This window comes from Saimiri boliviensis, chromosome 6 (genome assembly GCF_048565385.1).
Source record: "Saimiri boliviensis isolate mSaiBol1 chromosome 6, mSaiBol1.pri, whole genome shotgun sequence".
NCBI classification, from domain to species: Eukaryota; Metazoa; Chordata; class Mammalia; order Primates; family Cebidae; genus Saimiri; species Saimiri boliviensis.
The window spans coordinates 47,263,170-47,288,514 of NC_133454.1; the positions used below are offsets into that span (position 1 = coordinate 47,263,170).

The 25,345-nt window shown below is 44.5% G+C and overlaps 1 protein-coding gene across 4 annotated transcripts; it reads left to right on the plus strand.

Annotated features, from left to right (window-relative positions):
- The first annotated feature begins 3,742 nt into the window (after positions 1–3,742).
- On the plus strand, positions 3,743–22,861 carry LAYN (layilin). Of its 4 annotated transcripts, XM_074400568.1 has the most exons (8): positions 3,827–3,979; positions 4,602–4,630; positions 6,898–7,190; positions 13,288–13,445; positions 18,227–18,259; positions 18,958–19,041; positions 19,829–19,931; positions 22,449–22,861. In XM_074400568.1, the coding sequence occupies exons 1-8, from the start codon at positions 3,895–3,897 to the stop codon at positions 22,810–22,812; spliced, it is 1,149 nt and encodes a 382-aa protein (XP_074256669.1). In that variant the 5' UTR covers positions 3,827–3,894; the 3' UTR covers positions 22,813–22,861. The 4 variants fall into 4 exon arrangements, with proteins under 4 accessions (XP_010332887.1, XP_074256669.1, XP_074256668.1 ...); XM_074400567.1 differs by lacking the exon at positions 3,827–3,979 and having other exon boundaries at positions 4,057–4,630; XM_010334585.3 differs by lacking the exons at positions 4,602–4,630; positions 6,898–7,190 and having other exon boundaries at positions 3,743–3,979.
- Positions 22,862–25,345: the final 2,484 nt, after the last annotated feature.

Here is a 25,345-nt window from a genome sequence, read left to right on the forward strand (position 1 = left end):
ACTAGTAAAAACATTAAGAAAATAGGAAGGAAAAGGCAGTTTTGAAAGTCTACTTGCTTTAATAAGAAAACCTTTTAGCAAAATTTGGTTTGTTCCATTTCTGGAACATGTCTGAAGTCAGAAAATTCGTTGCTTCTACCTCTGTGAATAACTGGCTTCACATGCCTATGTTTTACGCATGTACATAATCCCAGTGCCAACCTCCCTCACTTTCATTCTATTTTCTATATAATAGAAAAGAAAAGATTAAGGATTTGTCCCTTCTGCGTTGTCCAAATGGCAGTCCTGCTGAGGGTTAGATGCTCTTCCCCATCCCTCCTTTAAGAGATCTTAGCATAATCCAGGCCTCCCTCTGTTAGAAAGAAAGAACTACAAAGTGTGTTCATAGTAAAGTTTTAGTAGCAACATGTTTATTATCCACCCCAGGAATATTTGCATTTTAAAAGAAAGCTGAATAAAAGGAACAATGGGTAATCCAAGGAAATCAGCTCCCAATGATGAAATCTCAGGAGTCTGACTCTTGGGTAAGCAACATATACTTAGGGCAAGAGGGATACCCAGTGTTTGCAGCTCTATTTAGGACACCCATTCCCTTCACTACTGGCCTCCACCTGGAACTCTTGGACACAGACTCCATAAGATGCAGTCCCCATCCACTGTGCCAGCAGAAGACTGGGTGACCCATTGGTCAGTACTTAATCACAAGGACACATCAGTCTGTGAGGGAGGCTGGAAATGGTCTTTAGATAATGGGTAGGGGTCATCTGTCTAGTTAAAATTCAGGGATTCTATCACCAAAAGAAATGAAGAATGGATATTAGGGGAAAACTACAAAGTTCTGGCACAACTTTGTTTGTTTGGAACAAACAACAAATGTTTGGAAGAAAAGAAAAATGTTTGGAACAAAAGGAAGGTAGTCAGGCCTAGGAAATGAAAATTTTTTAAGTTATAAATTGGAAGCCCCATCCCAGCACCAGTAAGAATAAAAGGCACCCTGTCTGGTTGATATACTTGTCTAATAGGTACGCCTTTGTGTGAAGATGGACACAGCAGGCTATCAAATCCTAAGCTTTTAAATCATATAAATAATTCCTTTCATTCCAATTCTATGCTGATAAATCTGTTTTGCCCAGAGAGAGAGTATGTGTTCCACAGGCCAATGCAAGCATTAGTTTACCTGAAAATTATATTTCTCAATGTGTAAATGTATTAGTCACTTAGATTGGGTTTGAGCTTGTTAAACTAGGAATTGGACCCCGGACCAAGGTAATTTCCCCAAGAAAAATTCTACCTTGGTGAGCTTTCTTGGCAACCAGCCTTCCCCTGGTGATACCTCCCCTACACTGCCAAGTGTAATGGTTAGCTAATGCTGCCTAACAAAGGGGTTGACAACATCATTTATTATTGCTCACACCTCTTCAGGTCAGCTAGGAGTTTGGCTGATCTAGGCTTGGCCAGACAACTGTGATTCAAGCTACAGCACCTAGAGCAGCTCTGCCTCTTACTACAAGTTTGTCAATTGCCTGAGGTAGCTCTGCTCCATTTATCATCCTCTTAGGGATACACATGGACTAGTAGGATATTTAAGTTATGTTTGTCCCAGAGAGTGGCAGAGAAGCAAAAGAAATATGAAGGCTTTTCTGGTCTAGGTTCAGAACTAGGTCATTCTGTTAGCCAAACAAGTCAGTCAAATGCTCAAACACAAAGACAAGAGGTAGGGAAATATACTCTGCCTCTTTAGTAAGAGAAACTGCAAAGTCATACTGTAAAGGATGTAGGTACAGGGAGATGTGGAGAATCGGGGTCATTATTGTAATCCACCATGTTTGGTTGACTATATTCCCTAACAAAGTCCATCTGAACCAAGGTTCAGGGTACCAAAGTGAGAAGTCGGGACATGATTTAATTATGTGGACCCAAGTAACAGCTTTTTAAAGTTGAAAGAGTTGGCCGGGCACAGGTGTTCATATCAGTAACCCCAGCACTTTGAGAGGCCAAGGCTGGCGGATCATGAGGTCAGGAGATCGAGACCACCCTGGCTAACATGGTGAAACCTCCTCTCGACTAAAAATACAAAAAATTAACCGGGCATGATGGCACACGCCTGTAGTCCCAGCTACTCAGGAGGCTGAGGCAGGAGAATCCCTTGAACCTGAGAGGCAGAGGTTGCGGTGAGCCAAGATCGCACCATTGCAACAAGAGCGAAATGCCATCTCAAATAAAATAAATAAAGTTGTAGATGTTATAATACTATAAACGAATCCTTTTCAATTGACATTAAGTGCCTAGCTATCTGAACATTTATATATACATTTGCCTTATCAAACACAAAACTCTTAAGGCAACTGTTAATGTTACCAACAGTTAAGTGAAACTTAGGCAAAAGGACTTGCTAAAGGCCACACAGACATTAAATAAAGAAGAGCAGGATCTGAAACAGAACCTCAAATGCCAACTCAGGAGCTTCACCATAACAGTTCTGTGGTTGTTTTGATAATCAAGAATTTCGAAAAAGAGTATGTGTTGTACGTAACATTGACGTATTCTGAGACATAGGGAAGGGCTATAAATGAACTTGCCATAAAGGTCAGGCCTCATCCTGTTGAGGCCACTCTGGCCTGCCACAGACGCTATTACCTGCCACAGCAGAGCTCCCGCATATTGTCAGCTGATAATGAAATACATCCCACTCCACTCTCACCCCCAGCCTGTATTCAGGCTGTGTGTCTAGAACTGCAGTGGCTCGAGGCCTTAGAAGCATCACTGCTTTCTTGGCTGTTTTGAAAAGCAGAAAGAGTAGGTAAGAAGCAGCAAGCTGGAACCAAAATCCAGAGGTCGTGGCCCAGGTGAGGCTTCTGGTATGCTTCAAAGCAGCACCGTGTGGCAGAAAAGGCAGAAAGATCCACCTCTGCTACTTAGTACCTTAATCTTTGGACAGGTGGCTCACTCTATTACTTGACTATACTTAAAAGCATTTTGTTTATGAAACGAAAGTGAAACACACCTACTTTGTGAGTTTACAAGAGGAAGCACACATTGAGGGTTAGGAAAGCTTTTCCTGAGATAATAGTTTCATTCTTTCCTCGGGGGTCGGCAAGGCTGAACTCTGTAACTATGACCCCCACCTCCCAACATATTTCTTGCAAAAGCCAGAATCATTTCCTTCCTGGAATCTGGGACACCTTTTGGCGTCTGGTGGAAGCCGCTCTCCGTTCAGCCGGGAGGGCTCCAACTCAGCCGCGTTCTTTGGACGCCAACCGCGCGGTGTCCCACAACTTTCCTGGCCAGTGGACACACTGCCTGCGCGAGTATTTGCTCTCTAAAATCGACCATTCCTTGCTGAGGTGTCGCCCTTCGTGCCGGGACTGCGGCCTGCTGAGCCCCAGGTAGGAATCCACGCCTCGCCTCGCCTCTCCCTCCGGCCTGCACCCGCACAGCTGGTGAACCTGGCTAAGGTCCGGGGACCGGAGGTGAGATGTGGCGCTAGTTTTAGGCACACTTTACTCTTCCACAGATTGCAGAGGAGCCGGACTGGAGGATTCCTCCGCCTCAGGCAAACGCGCGATCTCCCAGGGAAGCTCGGAGTGGGGCGGGGAGCTGGCCCTTCTGCGACTCGCTCCCCTCCGGCTGGCAGAGTGTCTGGGGCTGGCGCCAAGCTCGCTGAACAAGGCTGTCCGGGGCGGGACAGCCAATGGGGCTGCCCTCCCCGCAGTGACGTCCCACGGGGCGGAGGGGCGACCAACTGACTCCGCGCGCTCCCCCCTCCTGCCGTGCGGTCCGTGGGTCCCCGGGAGATGTTGCTGCCGCGGTTGCAGTTGTCGCGCACGCCGCCGCCCGCCAGCCCGCTCCAACCCGGTAGCGCCGGGGTGTCGGAGGGCGCACCCGAGTCGGGCCATGCGTCCAGGAACGGCGTTGCAGGCCCTGGTGCTGGCCGGGCTGCTGGTGGGGCTGCGGGCCGCGACGGGTCGCCTGCTGAGCGGTGAGTGCGCGCACTGGGGCAGGGGTCCGTGCCGGGGCGGGGGCTGGTGCCTGGGCGGGCTCGACCAGTTGTTGCTGACCCTCTTCTGGGCCGCCACGCTTGGAACTAGGGAGACGTCCGATGCCGCACTCCCAGACGCAGCCCCCCGGAGTCTCCGGCTTCCAGGGAGCAGTCGCACGGCGTGGGAGACCCGCGCCAGTTCCCGGGGCCGCCCAGTTCCCGGCGAGTCCTGAAACGCTCGAAGCCCGTTCCCGGCCCAGAGTTACCGGGTTAAGTTGGAAGATGTAGGAGAGGTGGGGCAGTGGGCAAACCTGCCTCAGTGGGTGCCTCTTCGGCCCGCTTCTTTACATGCATCGAGGTAGTCCCGGGGACCATCCCTGCAGGGGAGGCTTGCCAGCTGGCTGCTGCCTACCTCGGGCTGGGGGAGGCTACGGCAGAGACGGCGGGGTAGGGATGCTGGATCCGTTACTCCTCGTGTCTGCTCGTGGGGAGGATTGCTGGGTCCAGCGCCTGGAATCAGAGCGCTTAGAGATCGGGAAAGAACTCCAGTTAGGGTGGGACGAGCCCCGCCTGACTCCGGGGAATGACTCTCTGCTTCCTTCCTCCTGTTGTGTCACTGCAGCCTCGGATCTGGACCTCAGAGGAGGTACAGTGCTCTGGCTCCTGGCCTCTTTCAGTTGTTCTGCATGTCGAGGGGAGAACATCCATGCCTTTTCCTCGAGTCCCCTTTCTGGGTGCCAACAGGTTGACCAAATGGGACAGAAAAGACAGGGAACCTCCTCCCAATTTAAAGAATGTAAAGTTGGTTTCAGGATGGGGGAGGGGCGCTGGGCGGCCAAAGAAGTGGGAAACTGAATTGAGCTGCTTGGGTTAGGGCTCCGTGGGCTCAGTCCTTGGTCGCGGGGAACAGAAGGCCCTCCAACTCTTCCTCTTCCTGCAAATGAGAAGAGAAAGACACTTCCTGAAGGCAGGGGAACCAGACAGGCCCGCGGGCCTCCTTCCAGCTCTGACTGTCTCTGGCACTCACCCGCTGACTTGGGATGTATGGCCAGCCTGAACCATACGGGAAGCTCGCTTAAGGTGTTCTGTTGCCCTTGACAATCCAATGTGGAAGTGGGGATTGTCAGGGAGTTCTACTCCAGCGTATATGTTTCTGGGGGCTCATTTGCCTTTCTTCTGCTACCCAACTTGGAGCCAGCTTTGAGGAATAGCAAAAGAGTGCCTGGTCCAGCCCCCTTCCCGGGGGAGTTGGGAGCTGGATGGGCAAACCGGCCTCAGCCCCTCTGTACCCCTTCTTGTAAGCAGGTCTGGTTTTTGAGCCGTCCTAATGAGCTGTTGGGCCAGCCCAGTTAGACTTTCTCTATTAGCAGTAATAGCCAAAGAATGACAGGAAAAGGGAGATGTGGAGCCCTTATAACTCGTTGCTCATTGAGAATTTCTTTATGAAAGTGATGAGAGAAGAAAGAGAAAATGAAGACTCACTGGAGCTTTCTGGGTAACCTATATGTGCTCTTTCTCATTTACTCCTAATGACGTAGTTATCTCTCTGTGGCCTGTATGCTGGCCAGTGTTGGGAATAATGAATGCTACCTGGCTCCCCGCGCAGCTGAAAAACAAGTTGGGAAAATGGGAACATTCCAGGAGTTCTGGGAGGAGGTTCCAAAACCAAAATCTTTTACCCCTGGCACTGTGGCAGCATTTCACACCCACAGCCCACAATTGGGCTTTCTCATTGCAGGCGACTACTCCCCGTGTTGATATGTGGTTTTCACTTTTTTGAATCCAGAAACATTTGCTGTGTCTTCCTGTGGGCTAGGAAGCAGCTTCTGCCCCTGTATTCCCAGCACCCCGCACAGTGCGAGGCACAGAGTGTACACTCAAAAATGGTGATTGAATAAAAGGAGCGATGAGGCTAATGTCTCTGTTGCAGCAAGGCTTCAGTCACACAGACACAAGCCAGAGCGGTGTGTACTGTGAGCGATTTGTTATTGGCTCCTCAGTAAAATCCCATTTGTTTGTCTGAGATGATCTTCGGCCCGACAGGGGACAGTCCAGTAAGACATACTACATTGTCTCCCAGTAAAACGTGAGCCTGGGCTGCAGTGGGGAGCCAGCACTGTAGTTCACTGGTCTAGCATGGTTTTGTAATTAGATCTGGGCTTAACACCAGTGATGCTGCTGATCACTGTGTGATCTTGGCCAAATTACATAACTTCTCTGAGTCCCAGTTTTCTCATTTGTAAAATGAGCCATAAACAGTATCTACATCAGGGGACTATGATGAGGGTTACATGAGATAAAGTATGTAAGTAAATGTTAAGCCCTTACCATAGTTCGTGCACATAGTAAGAGTTCAGTAAACCTTAACTGTTGTCTTTAGGTCAGGGGGCTGACTATTAGTGGCAGAAACCCCATAGATCTGATGCTTTTAGCTTCTGCTTACACCAGAGACTGGGCAAACTCTCAGTTCTGCTGCACAGGCAGCCCATTCCTGACTTCAGAAAGCCTCTCTTACCTTAAAGAACCACCGGAGACACCCCATTTTAAGCCACATTATCCCCTGAGACTCCCTAATGAAAGTGTTATTTGCATGCCTTTCTGTGAAACCATAAATCTTCATCTACTTCCCTTCTAAAGGATAGTCAAAATAAAACATCCTCTTTTTAAGATTCTGTAATGGAACAAACAAAACATGATGTCCCTACACAATAAAGACATCAGAGTTTAAATCACTACATCTCCGTGCTGGAAGGAGTATTAATTTGCTCTGAGAACCCTAACTGACATGAGAACAGTCCACTGATGAGTAAACAAAATTCCTACCCAGGGATCCTTCCTTCAGATGCCTCCATGCCTCCTTGCCCCGGTACAGTTTTTGAGACACTGAAGTAGGTTGGCTTCTTTTTTCTCTACGGCAGCAAGTCTGCCGGGGAGGGACACAGAGGCCTTGTTATAAGGTCATTTACTTCCATGATACTTCTCAAAGACTGAACTTTGAGGAAGCCAAAGAAGCCTGCAGGAGGGATGGAGGCCAGCTAGTCAGCATCGAGTCTGAAAATGAACAGAAACTGGTAGAAAAGTTCATTGAAAACCTCATGGCATCTGATGGTGACTTCTGGATTGGGCTCAGGAGGCGTGCGGAGAAACAAAGCAATAGCACAGCCTGCCAGGACCTTTATGCTTGGACTGATGGCAGCACATCACAATTTAGGTAAGTGTGTGGAACCCATAGTGGCTGACTCACTTGACATAAAGTAAAAAAGAGGCAGGCTGGATCCACAGTACCAGATCAGTGGGGAAGAGAAGACCAATCAGGCAGGCCTCTGAAGATGCAGTAGCACCAGAATAACTGCTGACAAAAGCAGTCAGTGCAGGTGGTGAACTCAGCCTTGATTTGTGCCCAACTGATGTCCAAGGAGCTCTGTTCAGGGAGTACAGCCCAGCGGCCTTGTTTCAACAGCATACAATGCTTGAAGCCAGTGGTTCTGGCTCTCCGACCTTTTGGACCAGAACCTCATTGAGAGACCGAAGATCCATGGGGCTATGACTCAGGGTAAGACTCCATTCCACAGGGAATTGTAATAATGGGCAAGAAATCAGAGCCAAGATGTAACTCTGTGGATTGGCCAAGAGTGGGACCTCAGAAAGGCTGTAGTGTGTAGGGACCTGCTAAACGCACAGCATCAAGACTCACTCATACCCCACCCTGGCAGCATGACATTGCCCTCTTCTCTCTCTAAGAAATGCAGTGACATAGACAAACAACTAAAAAATATCAAAATTAAGAGACAGGCATGAGACTGGGAGAATGTGTGTAACAAATCCAACAAAGAGTTAACATCTTTCTAAGATAAAGGGTTTATGTGTCGATAAAATACTAAGACCCCAAAACATAAAGAGACAAAAGACCTGAGCAGACAGTTTATAAAATAGAAAATCTGGCCGGGCGCGGTGGCTCAAGCCTGTAATCCCAGCACTTTGGGAGGCCGAGGCGGGTGGATCACGAGGTCGAGAGATCGAGACCATCCTGGTCATCATGGTGAAACCCCGTCTCTACTAAAAATACAAAAGCTGAGGCAGGAGAATTGCTTGAACCCAGGAGGCGGAGGTTGCGGTGAGCCGAGATCGCGCCATTGCACTCCAGCCTGGGTAACAAGAGCGAAACTCCGTCTCAAAAAAAAAAAAAAAAAAAAAAAAAATAGAAAATCTAATGTTAAACAATCATATGGGGAACAGTCTAAACTCATCAAAAGAATGATGATTTTAAAATATATTTTTTAGTATGTAGCTATTATGTACCCCCCAAAATTTTAAAAATTATATATATATTTACCTATTATATTTAAGGCAGCACATCAGCATGTATCTTAGTGCACCCATTATGCTGAGCAGGTGCACATCTTCATATAAGTTCTAGGAGTAGCTCCTCCAGGGTTCTCATGAGCCTCCCTTCCTGGGAGAAACTTTACAAAGGAGGGTTAGCAGGATGAACTACACTTGCCATCACTGCAGCTGGTCCCAGGGCCACAAATGGTACTTACTGACCTCCTTATGCTACTAGCCAGTCCATATTCCCTCACCCTCTGCTGGTCTCAACAGTTGACCTTGGGGCATAATCCACATCCTTGTATTTGAAGAATCTGAGGCCCTAGTCACCTTGCCTTTATCATGCTGGAGTTGATGAACTTTTCCATTGACTGGCAAAATTGGACAAGTGAAATCCAAGAGGTATCCAAATAGAAAACTCCTTGTCCATAATATGTGACAGCAGACCTATCTCTTCCTGATGGTTAAGGTCGCATACCTCCTGCTAGAACAATGGCATCACTTTTTGCCTGCTAGTCCCTGGACACAAGGATCCCGGAGTGTCCAAGTGGCAATGATAGCTCATAATTTACTAAGATTCTCATATCTTCTGGCAGAAGTCTTCCCCTGTGGGAACCAAGACCTCTAAACTTCCAGAAGCCGGTGTGGCAGAGACAGAAAGCACAATGTCCTAAGTGGGTCACTGCCAGTGATGCTAAAGCTAGGCTACCCCTGCTTCCACCCCTTGGCTCCCAGGCCCATGTATTCTTTTTTTTTTTTTTTTTTTTTTTTTTTTTTTTTTTTTTTTGAGACGGAGTTTCGCTCTTGTTACCCAGGCTGGAGTGCAATGGCGCGATCTCGGCTCACCGCAACCTCCGCCTCCTGGGTTCAGGCAATTCTCCTGCCTCAGCCTCCTGAGTAGCTGGGATTACAGGCACACGCCACCATGCCCAGCTGATTTTTTGCATTTTTAGTAGAGACGGGGTTTCACCATGTCGACCAGGATGGTCTCGAGCTCTCGACCTCGTGATCCACCCGCCTCGGCCTCCCAAAGTGCTGGGATTACAGGCTTGAGCCACCGCGCCCGGCTAGGCCCATGTATTCTTATTCTTGGGAACAGAGGACTGTACAAAGGGCACTTGAATTATTGCCCCTTTCAGAAGTCCAGTGTGGTCAGCTTGCCACCAAGTGCCACATTGGTGTCCTCAAGTGTTGGTGCTGTGTCAGAGACTTAGCATTGGTTTCTGTTGCTGAAAGTTGAACATTTCAGCAGTAGCAATCACTAGATTAGCCCTAATGAGGGAGGGTCAATCTGTTGAGCCCATGCATAGCTTTCATCTCTGCCACCACCTGTTAGTATCTGTTGTACTAGCACTGGGGTGGCTGATAACAGGCTGGCTGGCATTACCTAGCCGAGTTATTTTGTCAGTGCCTCTTCTACAGTAGATATTCCCTGGTGGTCTTTAGCATCTAATGGAAAGAGTTGCATACTTTATGTTCACTTCTCTATGTATATTCACATCCCTCTGTCCAAAACTTCCTAGTCCCCAATCTTCTGGTCTATTTCCATTTAGACTCTTGATCAGCTGGGCATGCCGTTTACCTTATCCCTGAGTTTTTATATATTCTAGTCTCCAATAGTTTCCCTTTCCTTACAAAGTAATTAATTAGATGTACCAACTAAAGCTCTGGCCACTAGGAGGATGTTCCCTTACTGCTTTCAAGGCCACCTCAGTGGGACTGCAGTGCAGCTGCTGTCCATTTCTCTACACTCATACTTAGCTGACCTATCCTTGAACCAGGCTCAGGCTGCCTGTATCAGCTAGTTATAAGGGATTCCTCCATGCAGTCACAGGTGTGAGCTAAGGAAGAGGCTCTGGTCCAGCAATGGCACATGTCATGGAAGTCTGCTTTACCTGCTCATACAGTGCTGTTTGGTCTGGGATATACCTCTCCCAGATTGATTCCGGGCTTGCCCAATCTCTAATTAGGTGTGTCTGACAGTACCTCGCTCATGATGGGCAGGTTGTACTATGTGGTCTCTGGTGCTCCTTGCCTAGTAGCCAGCCAGGAATTGTTTCTCAAAAGGTGACTAATTTTCAGCTACAGATGGTATGGCCTTGCTTCAGACTCCTAGGGGTCTGCATTGTGATTCTCTCATTCAAACTTGTTGCAAACTTTATCTATATGGCATTATTTGTCAGGAACTGTTTCTCAAAAGGTGACTGATTTTCAGCTACAGATGGTATGACCTTGCTTCAAAATCCTAAGCATCCGCATTATTATTCTGTCATTGAGGCTTGTCACAAACTCAATGTGGCCAAATTTTTCCCACCACTGACATCTCTAATAATAGGATCTGCTGTGTCATACGGCCCAAGTGGCAAATCTGCTTGCACACAGCCTAGACCCAATTCAGAGTTCTTTTCTGCTGTGAATCCTGCTCAAAAACGGCCATCTTTCATGTCACCTGATTTATGGGCCAGAGCAGTATTCCAAGGTGTGAAATATGCTGCCTCTGGAGCCCAAGGAGACCTACCAAGTGCTATATGCTTCAGGCTTCAAATTACTGCAAGATGCAATAGTTTGTTCTTTAATTTGAAAGGGATGTTCTGGTATTCCCTAGATCACTAGAGACCCACACATTTTATTGAAATAGTATGCTCCTGAATCTTCATAAGATTTATCTCCAATCCTCTGGAGTACATAAGTTTTATTAAAACATCCAGTGTACTAACCACTCTCGCTCATCTGTTCCAATTAGCATGATGTCAGCAATACATTAGGCCAGCATGATTTTCTGCAAGATGTCTAGGAAATCCAGATCTCTTTACACCATATTATAACAGAGGATGGGAAAAAAATAATACAGCCTTGAGTCAGGACCATAGTATATATTATTGTCCATTCCAACAGTTTCAGATTATCTTTCTGATACAGAAGGAAACTAATGTGTTCACCAGATCTGTGTACTAGGTACCCAAGGGCATTTTAACCTGCTCTAGCAAAGACACCATATATGGCACAGGCAGCTACAATCAGGCTTCCACATGGCTGAGTTTGTGCTACTCTATTATCACCTTCAGGATCTTCCTGGTATTTTCAGGAGTGAGACTAGTGAATTAACTAGAAATATAACGGGAAACACCACTCTTGCATTCTCTGGGTCTTTAAGGATGACACTACTTCCTGCCGTCTTTCCCTGGATAAGATATTGTTGTTGATTTATTGTCATGGCAGGGGTGGGGAGGAATGCAGGTTCAAAGGCTTCCCCACTTGACATTCTCCACTGTGATAGCTCTTGCCCCACAGGTAAGTAGACCAAGAGATGATGCAGCTCAACCTGCCCATCATAGGCCAAGTAACCAATGCCGAACTGTACCAACTATCAAATATGTCTATTCGATTCATATATTTGGGGACTTGGGAATGATGACTGGCTGGGGGCCACTATGAGCTGGTCCTGGGCCAGATCTCTGTTTAATACCTGTCCCCCCAGTATGCTCCCACTCTAATAGGCAGCTTTGATGACACTTTAGGTCTGAGTATTAATGTCAGCTTGCACCCTGTGTCCAACAGCCCTAGTAATATTTGGATAGTCCCTCTTCCCCGTTGTATGGTTACTTGAGTAAATAGCCAGGGGTCCCTTTAGGGGAAAAATGGGAAGTTATTACCATGTGCACATGCCATGGTGTTGCAGGGTCCTTCTTACTGGAAACCTGGCATCTCTATCAGTGAGTTCTGGGTCTGAAAATTGGCTCAAGTACAGAAATTATATGCCAGACATAATATTCAACCTATAAGACAAACTAATGTAAAGCCATAAGGCCAGTGGGGAGAACAAGGCAAGTCAGGGTAGGAGGCCCAACAGGGCTGAAATCTGGACTGGAGATAACTAATGAGGTGCCCCCAGCTGTCCAGGCATAGTGTTTAAGGAGTGTTTATTGTAAGCTAAGCTATTTTCCAGGAAATTCGATCCAGTGGGTGCAGCAAAGGATCTTCCTTCTAGTAGACAGTAACACAGGCCTCAAGCAGAGTCTTACTGTGGTGCGACAGAGAAAGCTGTCTCAGCTGTCTCTTTCCTGCAGAGGGCTCTGACAAGAGCTAGGCAGAGCAGCATCTCCTGCTCTGAGCATCAGGGAAAGATCTGAGCCCCAGAAAGAAAATAGCTCAGGTGACTAACCAGGCAGACTACAAAGTCCAGCCCTGAGTCAACACATGGGGTGAATACTCACAGGTGTAAACTCTCCATAAGATGCAAGACTTTAACCTGGCATCCATACATCCAACTGGGTGGCAGCACCATTTAATTTCAAGTGCCACTGGACAGTAGTGTAAGGTTGCTAATGTGCCCCTCTGGGGGCCTAGGGAGACAAAGACAAGACAGCTGGAGGTGGAGGCTGAGGGGCTCATCTGTGTGACCAAGTGGAAATGACTTAAAAACTGAAAAAGACCAAATGGTCCTTTTGCTTTTGTCCCCACCCCTTCACCTGTTTTGACAGCCTCTATGTTTTGGAATGTCTTGCTCATGTGCTTGAATTTCTTATCTACTTCCCAAGGCTGAGTGTGGTGGCTATTGAAAAGCATGGAGAGATTAGAGCAGGGCAAGCTCTGGATGTGGTAAGTCATGTCTCTTCTTAGTGCATCTGAGATCTAAAAAAAGACAGACAAACCCAATTAGCAAAAAGCAAGAAAGAAATAAGGTTGTCCAGCCTCCCCCTGCTAGCTGCTTTTTCTCATAATTACTTTGCAGACATATATAGTGACATGTTCCTCCCTGCAAAGAGGTTGTGGCAAATGTCAGATGATTGATTGTGATGTCCATATGAGAATGTGTGTGATTCTACTTATTGGCAGTACTTCAATTCCTCCCTCTCTCTGTATCGTGTTCTGAGGCAGAATCTTATGTTTATGGCTCAGTGGGACTTGATGGGAAAACAAAGGCTTTGAAGTCTTAGGAGATCATCCTCCAGTTGCCTCCACTGCTGATCCCTTTCCTACAGGAACTGGTATGTGGATGAGCCGTCCTGTGGCAGCGAGGTCTGCGTGGTCATGTACCATCAACCATCGGCACCTGCTGGCATCGGAGGCCCCTACATGTTCCAGTGGAATGATGACCGATGCAACATGAAGAACAATTTCATTTGCAAATATTCTGATGGTAACGCATCCTCTCCCAAGCTATGCAGCTGAATTCCCAACCTCTCATTTCATGAGCAGCTGCTAATACCAAGAATTTGTCATGTGGTCTCTCAGAAAGCTTATTGCAAATACCAGCAACATAAAACCTTAGGAGTTCTTGTAAAGGGCAATGTAATGACAATTCCTCACTGAGGAGTAATCCCAGCAAAGGCAAGGTTATCAGATGTTAAGAGAATGGACGAGAAAAAGGAAAGATCTAATTTATGTGGGATAAAGCAAGTCTTACAAGAATGTCAAGAAATAAAAAAAAGCCCTCTAAGGGGGCAGCCACAAATGATTACTCTTTCCACATGTGAGGTTGGCTGTAGGGACTTAGAATAAGCTGGCCATTGCTCCTACAAGTCTTCCAACAGCCCTGTGAGATTATTTTCTGGAGCTTTAAGGAAGCAGGATACACAGGTAAATGATAAAGTACACCAATTGCACTTTCAATTGGACAGAGATAGCAGGTACTTTGATGAGCAGATTTAAATTCCCAGACCACCCTGTATATAATGCCTTGCAAATTCAACTTACATTTGCTTTCAGATCTTTTAGAGTTTTAAACTGGCTACAAGCCTGTAGTTTCACTATACTGGGGTTTCCGAGACTTCTCCATCATAACTGACATATTTGAACTTGAACTGATTCTTAATCTGCCCCTGAAGTTCCTCACCTCCCTGATGCCAACAGCTTAACCCCAGTTCTTCATTCTTTCTTGATAGGAGTAGAGTGACTTGTTAGTTTTATCTAGTTTAGGACTAAGTAATCCTGTTATTTTAAAATTGTTTGAACTGGACTGTGGTTTGGTGGCAGTTTTTTGCTGCTAAAAGATGTTTTTCTCTCTTTTTATCCTCTCAGATGAATTATTCTCTCCAGTGACCTAGCCCTCCCCACCATACAGCTTTGTCTCAGGCAGGGAGATTGCAAAGACCTAGACTGACTTAGCAAGTCACCCTTATAACCTGGTGAAAGCAAAGTACTCATTACAAACTGGCTTTCCATCACTTTTGTTAATTATATTCTATTATTAATAGCTCCATGGTTTAAATTTTTGCACTTCCTTTAACAGTTTTTGAAATGTGAGATTTTGAAATTTTCTTTAATATCCTTTTATTTTTGGACTTGGCCTTTTTTAAAAAAAAATCATATTCTTCATTACTTTTGCTACTGCCTGTATTAGTTACACTGAGTGCTGGCAGGAAAAAGATGGCACACACAAGGGGTTTAATGAAGAGAGTGTAATAAAAAGGACATTTGCTGAGGTGTAGGTGAAGAACAGAGATGGCAAAATATCCAGGGACTAGCTACAGTGGGAAACTGTTACTCCCAGGCCTAAAGGAGTGAAAGGAGGGAATGGTTTTAGCAGAACCCAGGAAAATCTTGGGGTCATGAAGGAGGACCCACCTAACAGGAGCCATTACCACAAAATGCAGCTACTATCAAACCATGCTGGCATGGGATGGGAGCATGGGGAATAAACACTGGGACCTCTCTTTCCTCCTATCCTCTGATCTTCTGCCTTTGTCTCTCATTGGCTAAGTCCAATTAGAGACCAAAGGACAAGGGAACAAGGACACCCCATTGAAACAGTTTATAGAGCTCAACCTCCCAAGGCACAGAGGAGAACAAAGAATGGATCCAACAGAGGGAGGTGGGCACATGGAGAAAAACTAACACACTGCCTGTATGTGACCACCCATGCCCAGAACAGTTCACACACTTTAGCATACCAGAAGAGGATCAGCATGACCAGACCCTTGCCAACCTGTCCAGTTCAATTCTCACCACTGTAACTCCTTCCCCATACTTTTCCAACACCGTTGTACCAAATGGAATCCCCCAAGAGCTCTTAATTGCTGTTTCCTGTGCTTAAAACACCCCTTTCCCAGCCAACTCATTCTCACCTTTTGGCTTCAAATCAGACAACACCTTCTCTCCTAACAACTCCTAAGTGCAACCGGTGATCCTGGGTTGGATCCTGGACCACGATGTGATGATTTTATATAAATGGCATTATTAGGAAAATTGGTAGAATCTGAATAAGGTACGTAGATTAGAAAATAGTATTATATTAATGTTGATTTCTTGGTTTTCATCATTGTACTGCGGTTATATATGTAAAGGCCCCTCTCCCTTTGTAAATATGAATGAAAGTCTTTAGTGTGTGTGTGCACACCCATGCATAAACATATGTGTATGTGACAAAGACAGGCAGAGAGTCAGCCCCTGAGTCAGGACAAAAGCATGTCTTACCTTCCTGGGTGCATTGGTTTGGATACAGCAACAGCTACAGTGGAGTCTGAAGAGATCGAAGAGCTGCAGCAGGCAGTGGTCGAGGAACTGGGTATCTCTATGGAAGAACTTCGGCATTTCATCGATGAGGAACTGGAGAAGATGGATTGTGTATAGCAGCGCAAGAAACAGCTAGCAGAGTTAGAGACATGGGTAATACGGAAAAAATCTGAGGTGGCTCATGTTGACCAGCTCTTTGATGATGCATCCAGGGCAGTGACTAATTGTGAGTCTTTGGTGAAGGAGAGGAGAGATAACAGAGAGGGAGAATAATTAAGTAAATGAAATGTGATAAAACGATAAGGTGAAGGACACGGGATAATTCTTTGTACTATTTTGAAAATATTCATAAATCTGAAAATATTTCAGAATAAGACATTAAAAAAGGAACTTCCTTTGGAAAGCCTTCAAGGGCCCCTCAAAGCTAGATTTGGTGTTCCTCCTATAAGGATCATAGCACCTCACACACACAGTACTTTAACTGCCCAAGGCTATCCCCTCCACTATATGATTGGCATGAAGTCTGGAAACTTACCTATTTAACCACTTGGTGGGTTAGGGAAGCTCACTTCTGTGGCTCCAGCAGGAGGGCACACCATCCCATTATGCAAGAAACTGGGTGAATGATAATATATAAAACTAGATTTAAGAGTATAATCATGTAGAGTAGATGGCATGCTAGCAATATCTGATCACTTGCTAACTTCTGGGGTATGCTAAAGGCACAGGCATCTTCAGTGAAAATCAGAAACAAATCATGAGTCAACACAGATGCACATGCAGGGATTGATGGGAATGCTGCATTGATGTGCTGTGTTTAATTTTGCACTGTGGATTGAAGTATGGAGGGACAATAGTATGAAAAGATTGTGTATTGAATAGATCATATTACATATGCCAGTGTAATGTCACAAAATCAATGTTAATTTTCTCCTGTATTTCCAGATTTTATTGCCATCCTGTAGAATATAAGCTCCTTAGAGGGCTGAGATTCTTTCTCATTTGCTGTTTTATCTCTGCTACCTAGCACAGTTATGTCACCTTACTATTTTAATTTTCATTTGAATTTATTTGGTTGAAATCCCTTTACAGCTACTTATTAGCTGTGAGATTTAGGCAGGTTACTTAATCTCCCTGAATCTTGGTTTCCTCATGTACAAAACCAGAATAATAATAAGGCCACCTCCCAAGGCTGTTATTTGGATTAATTGAGTTCATTTTTGTAAAACACTTAGAAGAGACCAGGCACAGTGGCACACGCCTATAATCCCAGCAGTTTGGGAAGCTGAGGCAGGTGGATCACTTGAGGTCAGGAGTTTGAGACCAGCCTGACCAACTTGGTGAAACCCCATCTCTATTTTAAAAAAATGCAAAATTAGCCAGGTGTTGTAGCACATGCCTGTAATTCCAGCTACTTCGGAGGCTGAGGCAGGAGAATTGTGTGAACCGAGCAAACAGTGGTTGCAGTGAGCCAAGATTATACCACTGCACTCCAGCCTGGGCAACAGAGTAAGACTCCATCTCAAACACACACACACACACACACACACACACACACACACACACACACACACATTTAGAACAGTTTCTCTCATAGTGGGCATTATATAAGTGGGTTTTTTTTAAAAAAATGGGTTTACATCACCTGCATATACACACACACTTATGGGAAGATGACTAAAAGTCTGTGTCCTTTCTGAGTGAAACTTCAGAATGGGCTTGACATCCTGGCCTTAAGATTGTGATTTTTAAGGTCTTTCCATCAAAGACCCTGTCCCTGGGAACACCACAGCATCTGATTGGCATAAGAGACTCATTGCCAATACAACAGGTGGGCATACTCCCAGTCGAAAGCAAAAATATTTTATGTCAGTTGTCTGTTCAAGCTGATATTCTCAAGACACTTTGAAATACTGATTTAGAGTAACTCAGAGCTCTAGATCACCAGCTGCCATCTTGGTGCCGGCCAGCCATCTACTGAGCCCCTAAACCACTTCCACTACTTGGAGAGCACTGTTTATTGCCCTCTAAAACATTCCTACTATAAACTGATAAAATATCTTAGACTGCTTTAAAATAATCCAGGCCAGGAGCGCAAGGGGAGAGCTCAAGTAGACTGTTGTTGAAATTAGGTTAGCTATGTATCCATAGGAGTTGAAGCTGTGTACACAGGGTACATTACGCTAGTCTCTACTTTTTTGTATATTCGGAAATTATCATATTTAAAGGTTTCTAAATACTTTTTGAAAAATAAAAAAGACACTGAAATAAAGCTGGGGAAGGTTAGTCTTTGTGCAAAAGCAATTCTTTTGATTTACTAGCCCAGTTCCTGATATCTGATAACAACAAATAAAGTTTATTGGAGGACTGAATCAGCAAATAAATGAGTACCATGCTACGGCTGATTTCATTCAGATGCCCCGAAAAATTACTTATTATTTTTGTTTTTGTTTCTTTCTGCTGCAGAGAAACCAATAGTCCCTTCTACAGAACCTAAAGGTAAGCCTGTCATCTGAGATTTGAATTAACTGGGGCTGTTTAATAGCCCCTCTTCACAGGTTTAAAGCCATATGTCCTTTGGACCAGATTATTCAACAGAAAAACTGCTGGTATTAACCCAGGCGGTTGGGACAGGTATAGGCACACCTAGCCTTGACAGATAATTTAGTCATCTCACTTCCTAGTGGTGTCTGTTTCCCTCACAGCTGAAAAGCAACAGTTACATGTTCCGTTTCAGCAACAGTTACAAAAGTTCTGTTTTAGCAACAGTTACAAATTCCCTTTCAGCAACAGTTACAATTTCTGTTTGGGGTGTTACTTGTCATTATTGACAATATGAAAGGAATAATTTAATCTAATGAGACAAAAAAAAATCAGCCAAACTGATCATTTGTGTCCTAGAAGTGAGTCATGGGCCCTTCCCCTTGACACTTTGGTATTTTATGTACCTTGATGTCAGCTGCCTGTTGATTGTTTTGGTACCAGATTCTTGACAGCAAAGGTCTCACCAAAAAGACAAAGACAAATTAAACCTCTAGGACAACAAATTCAACCCTTTACTTTTCTATGTTTATCGATGGGGCTGGTCAAATCACTACTGCCTTTTTGCATCCCAATTTGAGCATGGTAGGACCTCAAAGAATACTTGAATTAGCATGCCTTTCTCCAAGTTCACAAGTCCATGTGTCTCTCTCCAGGTGAGGCAACAGAGCTGACAACACTTGTGCTTCTAGGAGAAGCACAGGAAGAAGATGCCAAAAAAACATTTAAAGAAAGTAGAGGTCTGTACAAAACTCTCCTGGGAAAGATGAATAATGAGACTCCCTTGATCACAAATTACCCATGGTTGAATTCCCTACTTTGTTCTTTCCCACAGCTACCTAATAGAATAGACAGGGCATATGTAACTTTGCAAAAGCTGTACTAAATGCTAGGTTTCGTCAATGAAATATGCAAGTAGAACTATCCTAAGATGACTGGGGTGATCAGACAGGAGGTAAAAAATTTGCGTGAAGACCGAGACTTGGGAACCACTCAGAGGTCAGGCGGGGTGAGGTGAAGTGAGGGCTGAGAGAGAAAATGTAGAGAAATAAAAGCAGAAAGACCCAAGCTGTGGTGCATAATATCCATGATGAATATTATCAACACTGCCTCAATGGCCCCTGCCTTACTAAGGGAGGGCAAAAAAAGAGGGACTCCTTTTTCTCTGAAAAAAAAAAAAAAAAAGAGGCTTAATTAACAAAAGTACCCTTCTGATATTTGCAAGAGACCCACAAATTTAAACTGATTTTCATTATCACTTAAGGTAATAGGACGGGTAGAAAATTCTCATTCGTTGAAATCAGAAGACTCTGCTAATTGGCTTAGATGTGTCTCAATCACCTAGGAACGAGCTCTTTGGAATACTCTCTTGATTAGGCTTTTTTGTTTTGTTTTTTATTTTTTAATTTCAATAGATTTAGGAGTACAAGTGGTTTTTGTGTGTTATGGTTTTTAAGCCTGTTTTGAAGCACAGAAAAACAAAACGAAAAACACCCAGTGCTGATCATGTGTTTTCCTTCTTTTCAGAAGCTGCCTGGAATCTCGCCTCCATCCTAATCCCCGGCATTCCCCTTCTCCTCCTCCTTCTGGTCACCACAGTTGTGTGTTGGGTTTGGATCTGTAGAAGAAGGCAAGTAAAACCTTCACTGTGTAAACCTTTGCATCTTCTGCCCTCTTTGAGATGTGGATATTGCCCTGTTTACTTCATTAAAAGCCATGGTAGCACCAAGAGTGTCACCACTGCAGATTTGACAGTAGATTCTCTAACAAGCCAGGGCATTCAGAAGTACTGGGCATTTGTGCTTAGTTGTGATTAAGAGAGTGATCCTACATGCTTCCCTGAGTGTATATGGAAGATTTTAAAGCAACTTACTTGAAGAGCAAAATTGCATTATTCACCTCCTGTGCACCCACATGTCACCCAGCAAAAATGCTCTCATGAATGTATGCCCTTGCTCTGAAAATGTTTGTGGACTGAGTGAAGAAATGACTAGTGAGCCACATGAAAAATGACTGTTGCAAAGCATTCTGCTAAACATCTGAAATTAAACCACTTAATTCAAAATGAAAGAGCCGGATTCCTTTTAATTGACTTTTCTTTTAATTCAGTACACAAGTATAGAGTGCTATAAAATAGCTACATTAGGTGGCATCAACAATATCTGTATATGGTCAGGACCATGTGCTACTTTTTTTTTTTTTTTTTGGTAGTGAAAGCTCTTCTTAGTTACCTTTTTATTCTCCATCATCATGGTATATGGCAAAGATGTCTAGTATTCTCATGTTACAACTCGATAAGGCCCAATTTAAGATTTGACTCCTTTTAAAGACCGATTTGAGATGAATTAGTAAGATTCCAATGTAAAATCTACTTCAGTTAACTGTAACTTCCTTATAGGATTATTGTAAGGATTAAGGCAGTTTATGCTTGCAGAATAGGCATATGCTAAGCACTTAAAAATGATAGCTATTATTAGGATTATTTTATTAGTTATTTCCTTTGAATCTAAAAGTAGAATTTAGTTCAAAAAATTACAAGTATATTTTCCAACTGCTTACTCTGCAATTAGTTCTTGATTTCCCTTCCTGACCATCTATTCTGCACTTCACCAGGATTTGGGAATTGTGACTCTAAAGCTGGGGTGTCTGTCTATCCCAAGGGTTTTTGTGCCCCAGACCCCTGCAGCAGTCTGGTGAAGCCTATGGACTCCCTCCAGAACAACATTTTATTTTATTTACTAACATATATATATATAGTGGAGTGCAGTGGCACAATCTCTGCTCACTGCAACCTCCACCTCCTGGGTTCAAGTGATACTAGTACCTCAGCTTCTCGAGTAGCTGGGATTACAGGCACATGCCACCACATCTGGCTAATTTTTTATTTTTAGTAGAGATGGGTTTCACCATGTTGGCCTGACCTCAGGTGATCTGCCCACCTCAGCCCTACTAAGTGCTAAGATTACAGGCGAGAGCCACCACTCCTGGCCCAGAACAATATTTTAAAAGCATAAAATACAATACATTGGTTTACAAAGGGAGCAATCATACTGTTACATAGTTTAGCAAAATATTTCCAAAAATGAATAGTGACTAGTAATACATGTACTCCTTTATTAACCTGTCTTTATTTAGTGCTGGGTATAATTATTATCATTGTGAAATAGATATAAGGGTAAAATATTTCAAGACATCTATAGCTGTGATACGAAAATATAATTTCTAGTAGTGATCAAGTCAAAGATATTATTAATTCTGCTCTGTTTTATTGCTTACATTCATAATGGAAGGACATGCTAAATTTCACTTATGGATGAGTTGAGTTTTTTATTGCTTTGGTTTTTTTCAGACAGTTTTTTATTGTTCTGTCACTCAGGCTGGAGTGCAATGGTACCATCACGGCTCACTGCAGCCTTGACCTCCCAGACTGGAGTGCAATGGTACCATCACGGCTCACTGCAGCCTTGACCTCCCAGGCTGGAGTGCAATGGTACCATCACGGCTCACTGCAGCCTTGACCTCCCAGGCTGGAGTGCAATGGTACCATCACGGCTCACTGCAGCCTTGACCTCCCAGGCTGGAGTGCAATGGTACCATCACGGCTCACTGCAGCCTTGACCTCCCAGGTTATCCTCCCACCTCTACCTCCCACGTAGCTGAGACTACAGGTGTGCACCACCATGCCTGGTTAATTTTTGTATCTTTTGTAGGGATAGAGTTTTACCAGGTTGCCCAGGATGGTCTCAAACTCCTGTGCTCAAGTGATCCACCTGCCTCAGCCTCCCCAGGTGTTAGGATTACAGGCATGAACCATGGCGTCCAGCTGAGTTTTTGTTTGTTTGTTTTGTAATGTGATTTTTTTTCCTATTCAGTTCTATCCCTGGACCCTCCAGGGACTCGAGGGATCCCAGGATAATAACCCTGACCACTCTTGGGCAGCAGTGAATGACAGATACACAATCACTTTGAACATAACGTCTCCCTGGTTGGTTCCCTCCCACCTTGAACCCCTGGCCTGTAAGTTACATACGTGAGATACACAGCAGGTGACTGCCCAGGGCTGCTGCCTCCAATCTGAACAGGAAGCACAGGGGTATTCTCAATCACCTGGTCTGAAATACTCAGCCTTTGGTTTCTTTCTTCCTAGAAAACGAGAGCAGCCAGACTCCAGCACAAAGAAGCAACACACCATCTGGCCCTCTCCTCACCAAGAGAATAGCCCGGATCTAGAGGTCTACAATGTCATAAGAAAACAAAGCGAAGCTGACTTGGCTGAGACCCGGCCAGACCTGAAGAATATTTCATTCCGAGTGTGTTCGGGAGAAGCTACTCCTGATGCCGTGTCTTGTGACTATGACAACATGGCTGTGAACCCATCAGAAAGTGGGTTTGTGACTCTGGTGAGCGTGGAGAGTGGATTTGTGACCAATGACATTTATGAGTTCTCCCCAGACCAAACGGGGAGGAGCAAGGAGTCTGGATGGGTGGATAATGAAATATATGGTTATTAGGGCACATTAAAAGAAAAAAAAAACGAAACTGACAAGAATGGAAAAGAAATGATATGCAAAATTCTCTTATTTTCTATGAGGAAAATATGCAGAAAGTCTATGGACAAGCTTAGATTGGGTCCTGTGGTTGAGCATGTGGCCCCCACGACCTCCTGTTGGACCCCCACATTTTTGCTGTATCCTTTATCCCAGCCAGTCATCCAGCTCGACCTCATGAGAAGGTACCTTGCCCAGGTCTGACACGTAGTAGAGTCTCAATAAATGTCACTTGATTGGTTGTATCTAACTTTTAAGAGACAGTGCTTTACCTGGCAGTGATAAAGATGGGCTGTGGAGCTTGGAAAACCACCTATAAGTTCTGTTTTCCTTGCTTTATACAGCAGCACATATCATCACACAGACAGAAAACACAGAATCTTTTCAAAGCCCACGTATGGTAGGTAGCACAGGCTGGCCTGCACATCAGCAATTCTCATATCTGTTTTTTTCAAGGAATAAAATCAAATAAAGAGCAGGAAACAGAGTGTTAGTCTGTGTCTACAGCCCTTCCTCTGCATGTGGCCACAGGGGACTTTTTTCTTTCTCCTGACATCCAAACTTGGAAATATCTGACTACTTTCGAAACTAAAAGTGAGGCCAGGCAAGGTGGCTGATGCCTATAATCCCAGCACCTTGGGAGGCCAAGGTTGGAGGATAGCTTGAGTCCTGGAGTTCAAGACCTGCCTGGACAACATAGCAAGACTCTGACTCTACAAAAAAATTTAACATTAGCAGAACATGGTGGTATGTGTCTGTAGTCCCAGCTACTCAGGAGGCTAAGGTAGGGGACTGCTTGAGCCAAGGAGGCTGAGGCTGCAGTGAGCTAAGATCATACCACTGCTCTCTAGCATGGGCAACAGAATGAGACCCTATCTCTAAACAAAAAGATTTTTTAAAGAAACTAAAATTGAAATTTAAGTCTCAGCTTCTAGGATTCTTTTTACTCCCATCCCTTTATACTGCATGTTGTTCTGTTTGCATGTTCGTTACGGCAGCATCCACGTAACATTACTAATAATGATGAGAATTCTACCTTTTGTTTACAGACCTCGCTGCTTCAGTTGTGTTTGGTCTCAAATTCAGAAAAAAGCTTCTTGACCCAACATTAATCATATACATGTTGGAAATCTGAAAGCCATTATTTAACTCACCAGTAACTTCCTTCAATCAGCGTTATAATCTCATATTTTAACTTTTCCTTATACATCTTATTTTTTAATAGTTAAGCAACTTTGCCTCACATATGGGGCTCCAACCCCGAGAGTTAACTAGTCTGGGTGAAAGCAGTATCGAATGTCATGGATTGTAATCCCTGCCAAATTATCTGCCCTACTGGGGAAGTGAATATAATGAGAAAAAAAGCGTCATGTCTCCCTGCTTTGGGAAGTGTGTTTTGTGGTTACATTTCAAGCAAAAACTGAGCACATGGTCCTGAAGGACCGACACACTGCTCTAAAATGTCCAAGGTCCCATTCTTGCTTCAGACAGCCTGGCTCTGTCATCTGCCCTGTGTCCTGCACTGTGCCGAAAACTCTGGCCCTTATTAAGCTGCAAGCTCCACGAGGGTAGGAGTCTTACCTGCCTGTCAGCATCGCACTTCCTGCAACCCATGGCAGCACCTTGCAGGGTAGGCAATCAACGTCTGTTGAAAGGATGAACAATGCATCTTTTCTGATTAATGTCAAATAGTTTGAGTATTTCGATCTAAAAGTTTGTTTTTCACAGTCCCCCTGAGTGGAGGAGGTAACTGAGTCATTGCAATTGGAACACCTCCCAAGAAGGAAGCATCGTAACAAGTAAACAGATGCTGGTGAATTGTGCTAACAACTTACTTTAATTATGTCACTCATGCTTGAACTGAGGACCCACTGTCAATCTGCAAAGGGAGTAAGGTTATCATCAGAGCAGATCCTCAGCATCTTCCCTTCCCCTTTTTCATTAATGTATTGTCTCTTCTGGGACTCACAGATCTCATCTGTGTTTGCACACAGCCAGTCTTACCCCACATTTTAATTATTCACTTTCTTTTTTCTCCTCTGGTTTACTAGCTTGAGTTTACCCAACTCCACTTCTATCTCTAATAACTGCACTTCTCTTAGGTAACAAACATTTGCTAAATGTTAAGGGTTTGCCATGTTCCCATTGAGCTTGAGCTTATTCATTGAGCTAGTATCACATGGAAATTTAGTAGGCTTGTTTCAACATTGCTATGATTTGAATGTTTGCCTCCTTCGAAACTCAGGTTGGCCAGGCATGGCTGATGCCTGTAATCCTAGCACTTTGGGAGGCTGAGGCAGGAGGATTGCTTGAGCCCAGGAGTTCAAGACCAAGCCAGGCAACTTAGGGAGATCCTGTCTCTATAAAAAAAAAATAATAAGAAGAAGAAGAAGAAGAAAATTAGCTGGGCATGGTAGTGCATGCCTATGGTCCCAGCTATGCAGGAGGCTGAGGTAGAAGGATCACTTGAGCCCAGAGGTCAAGGTTGAAGTGAGCC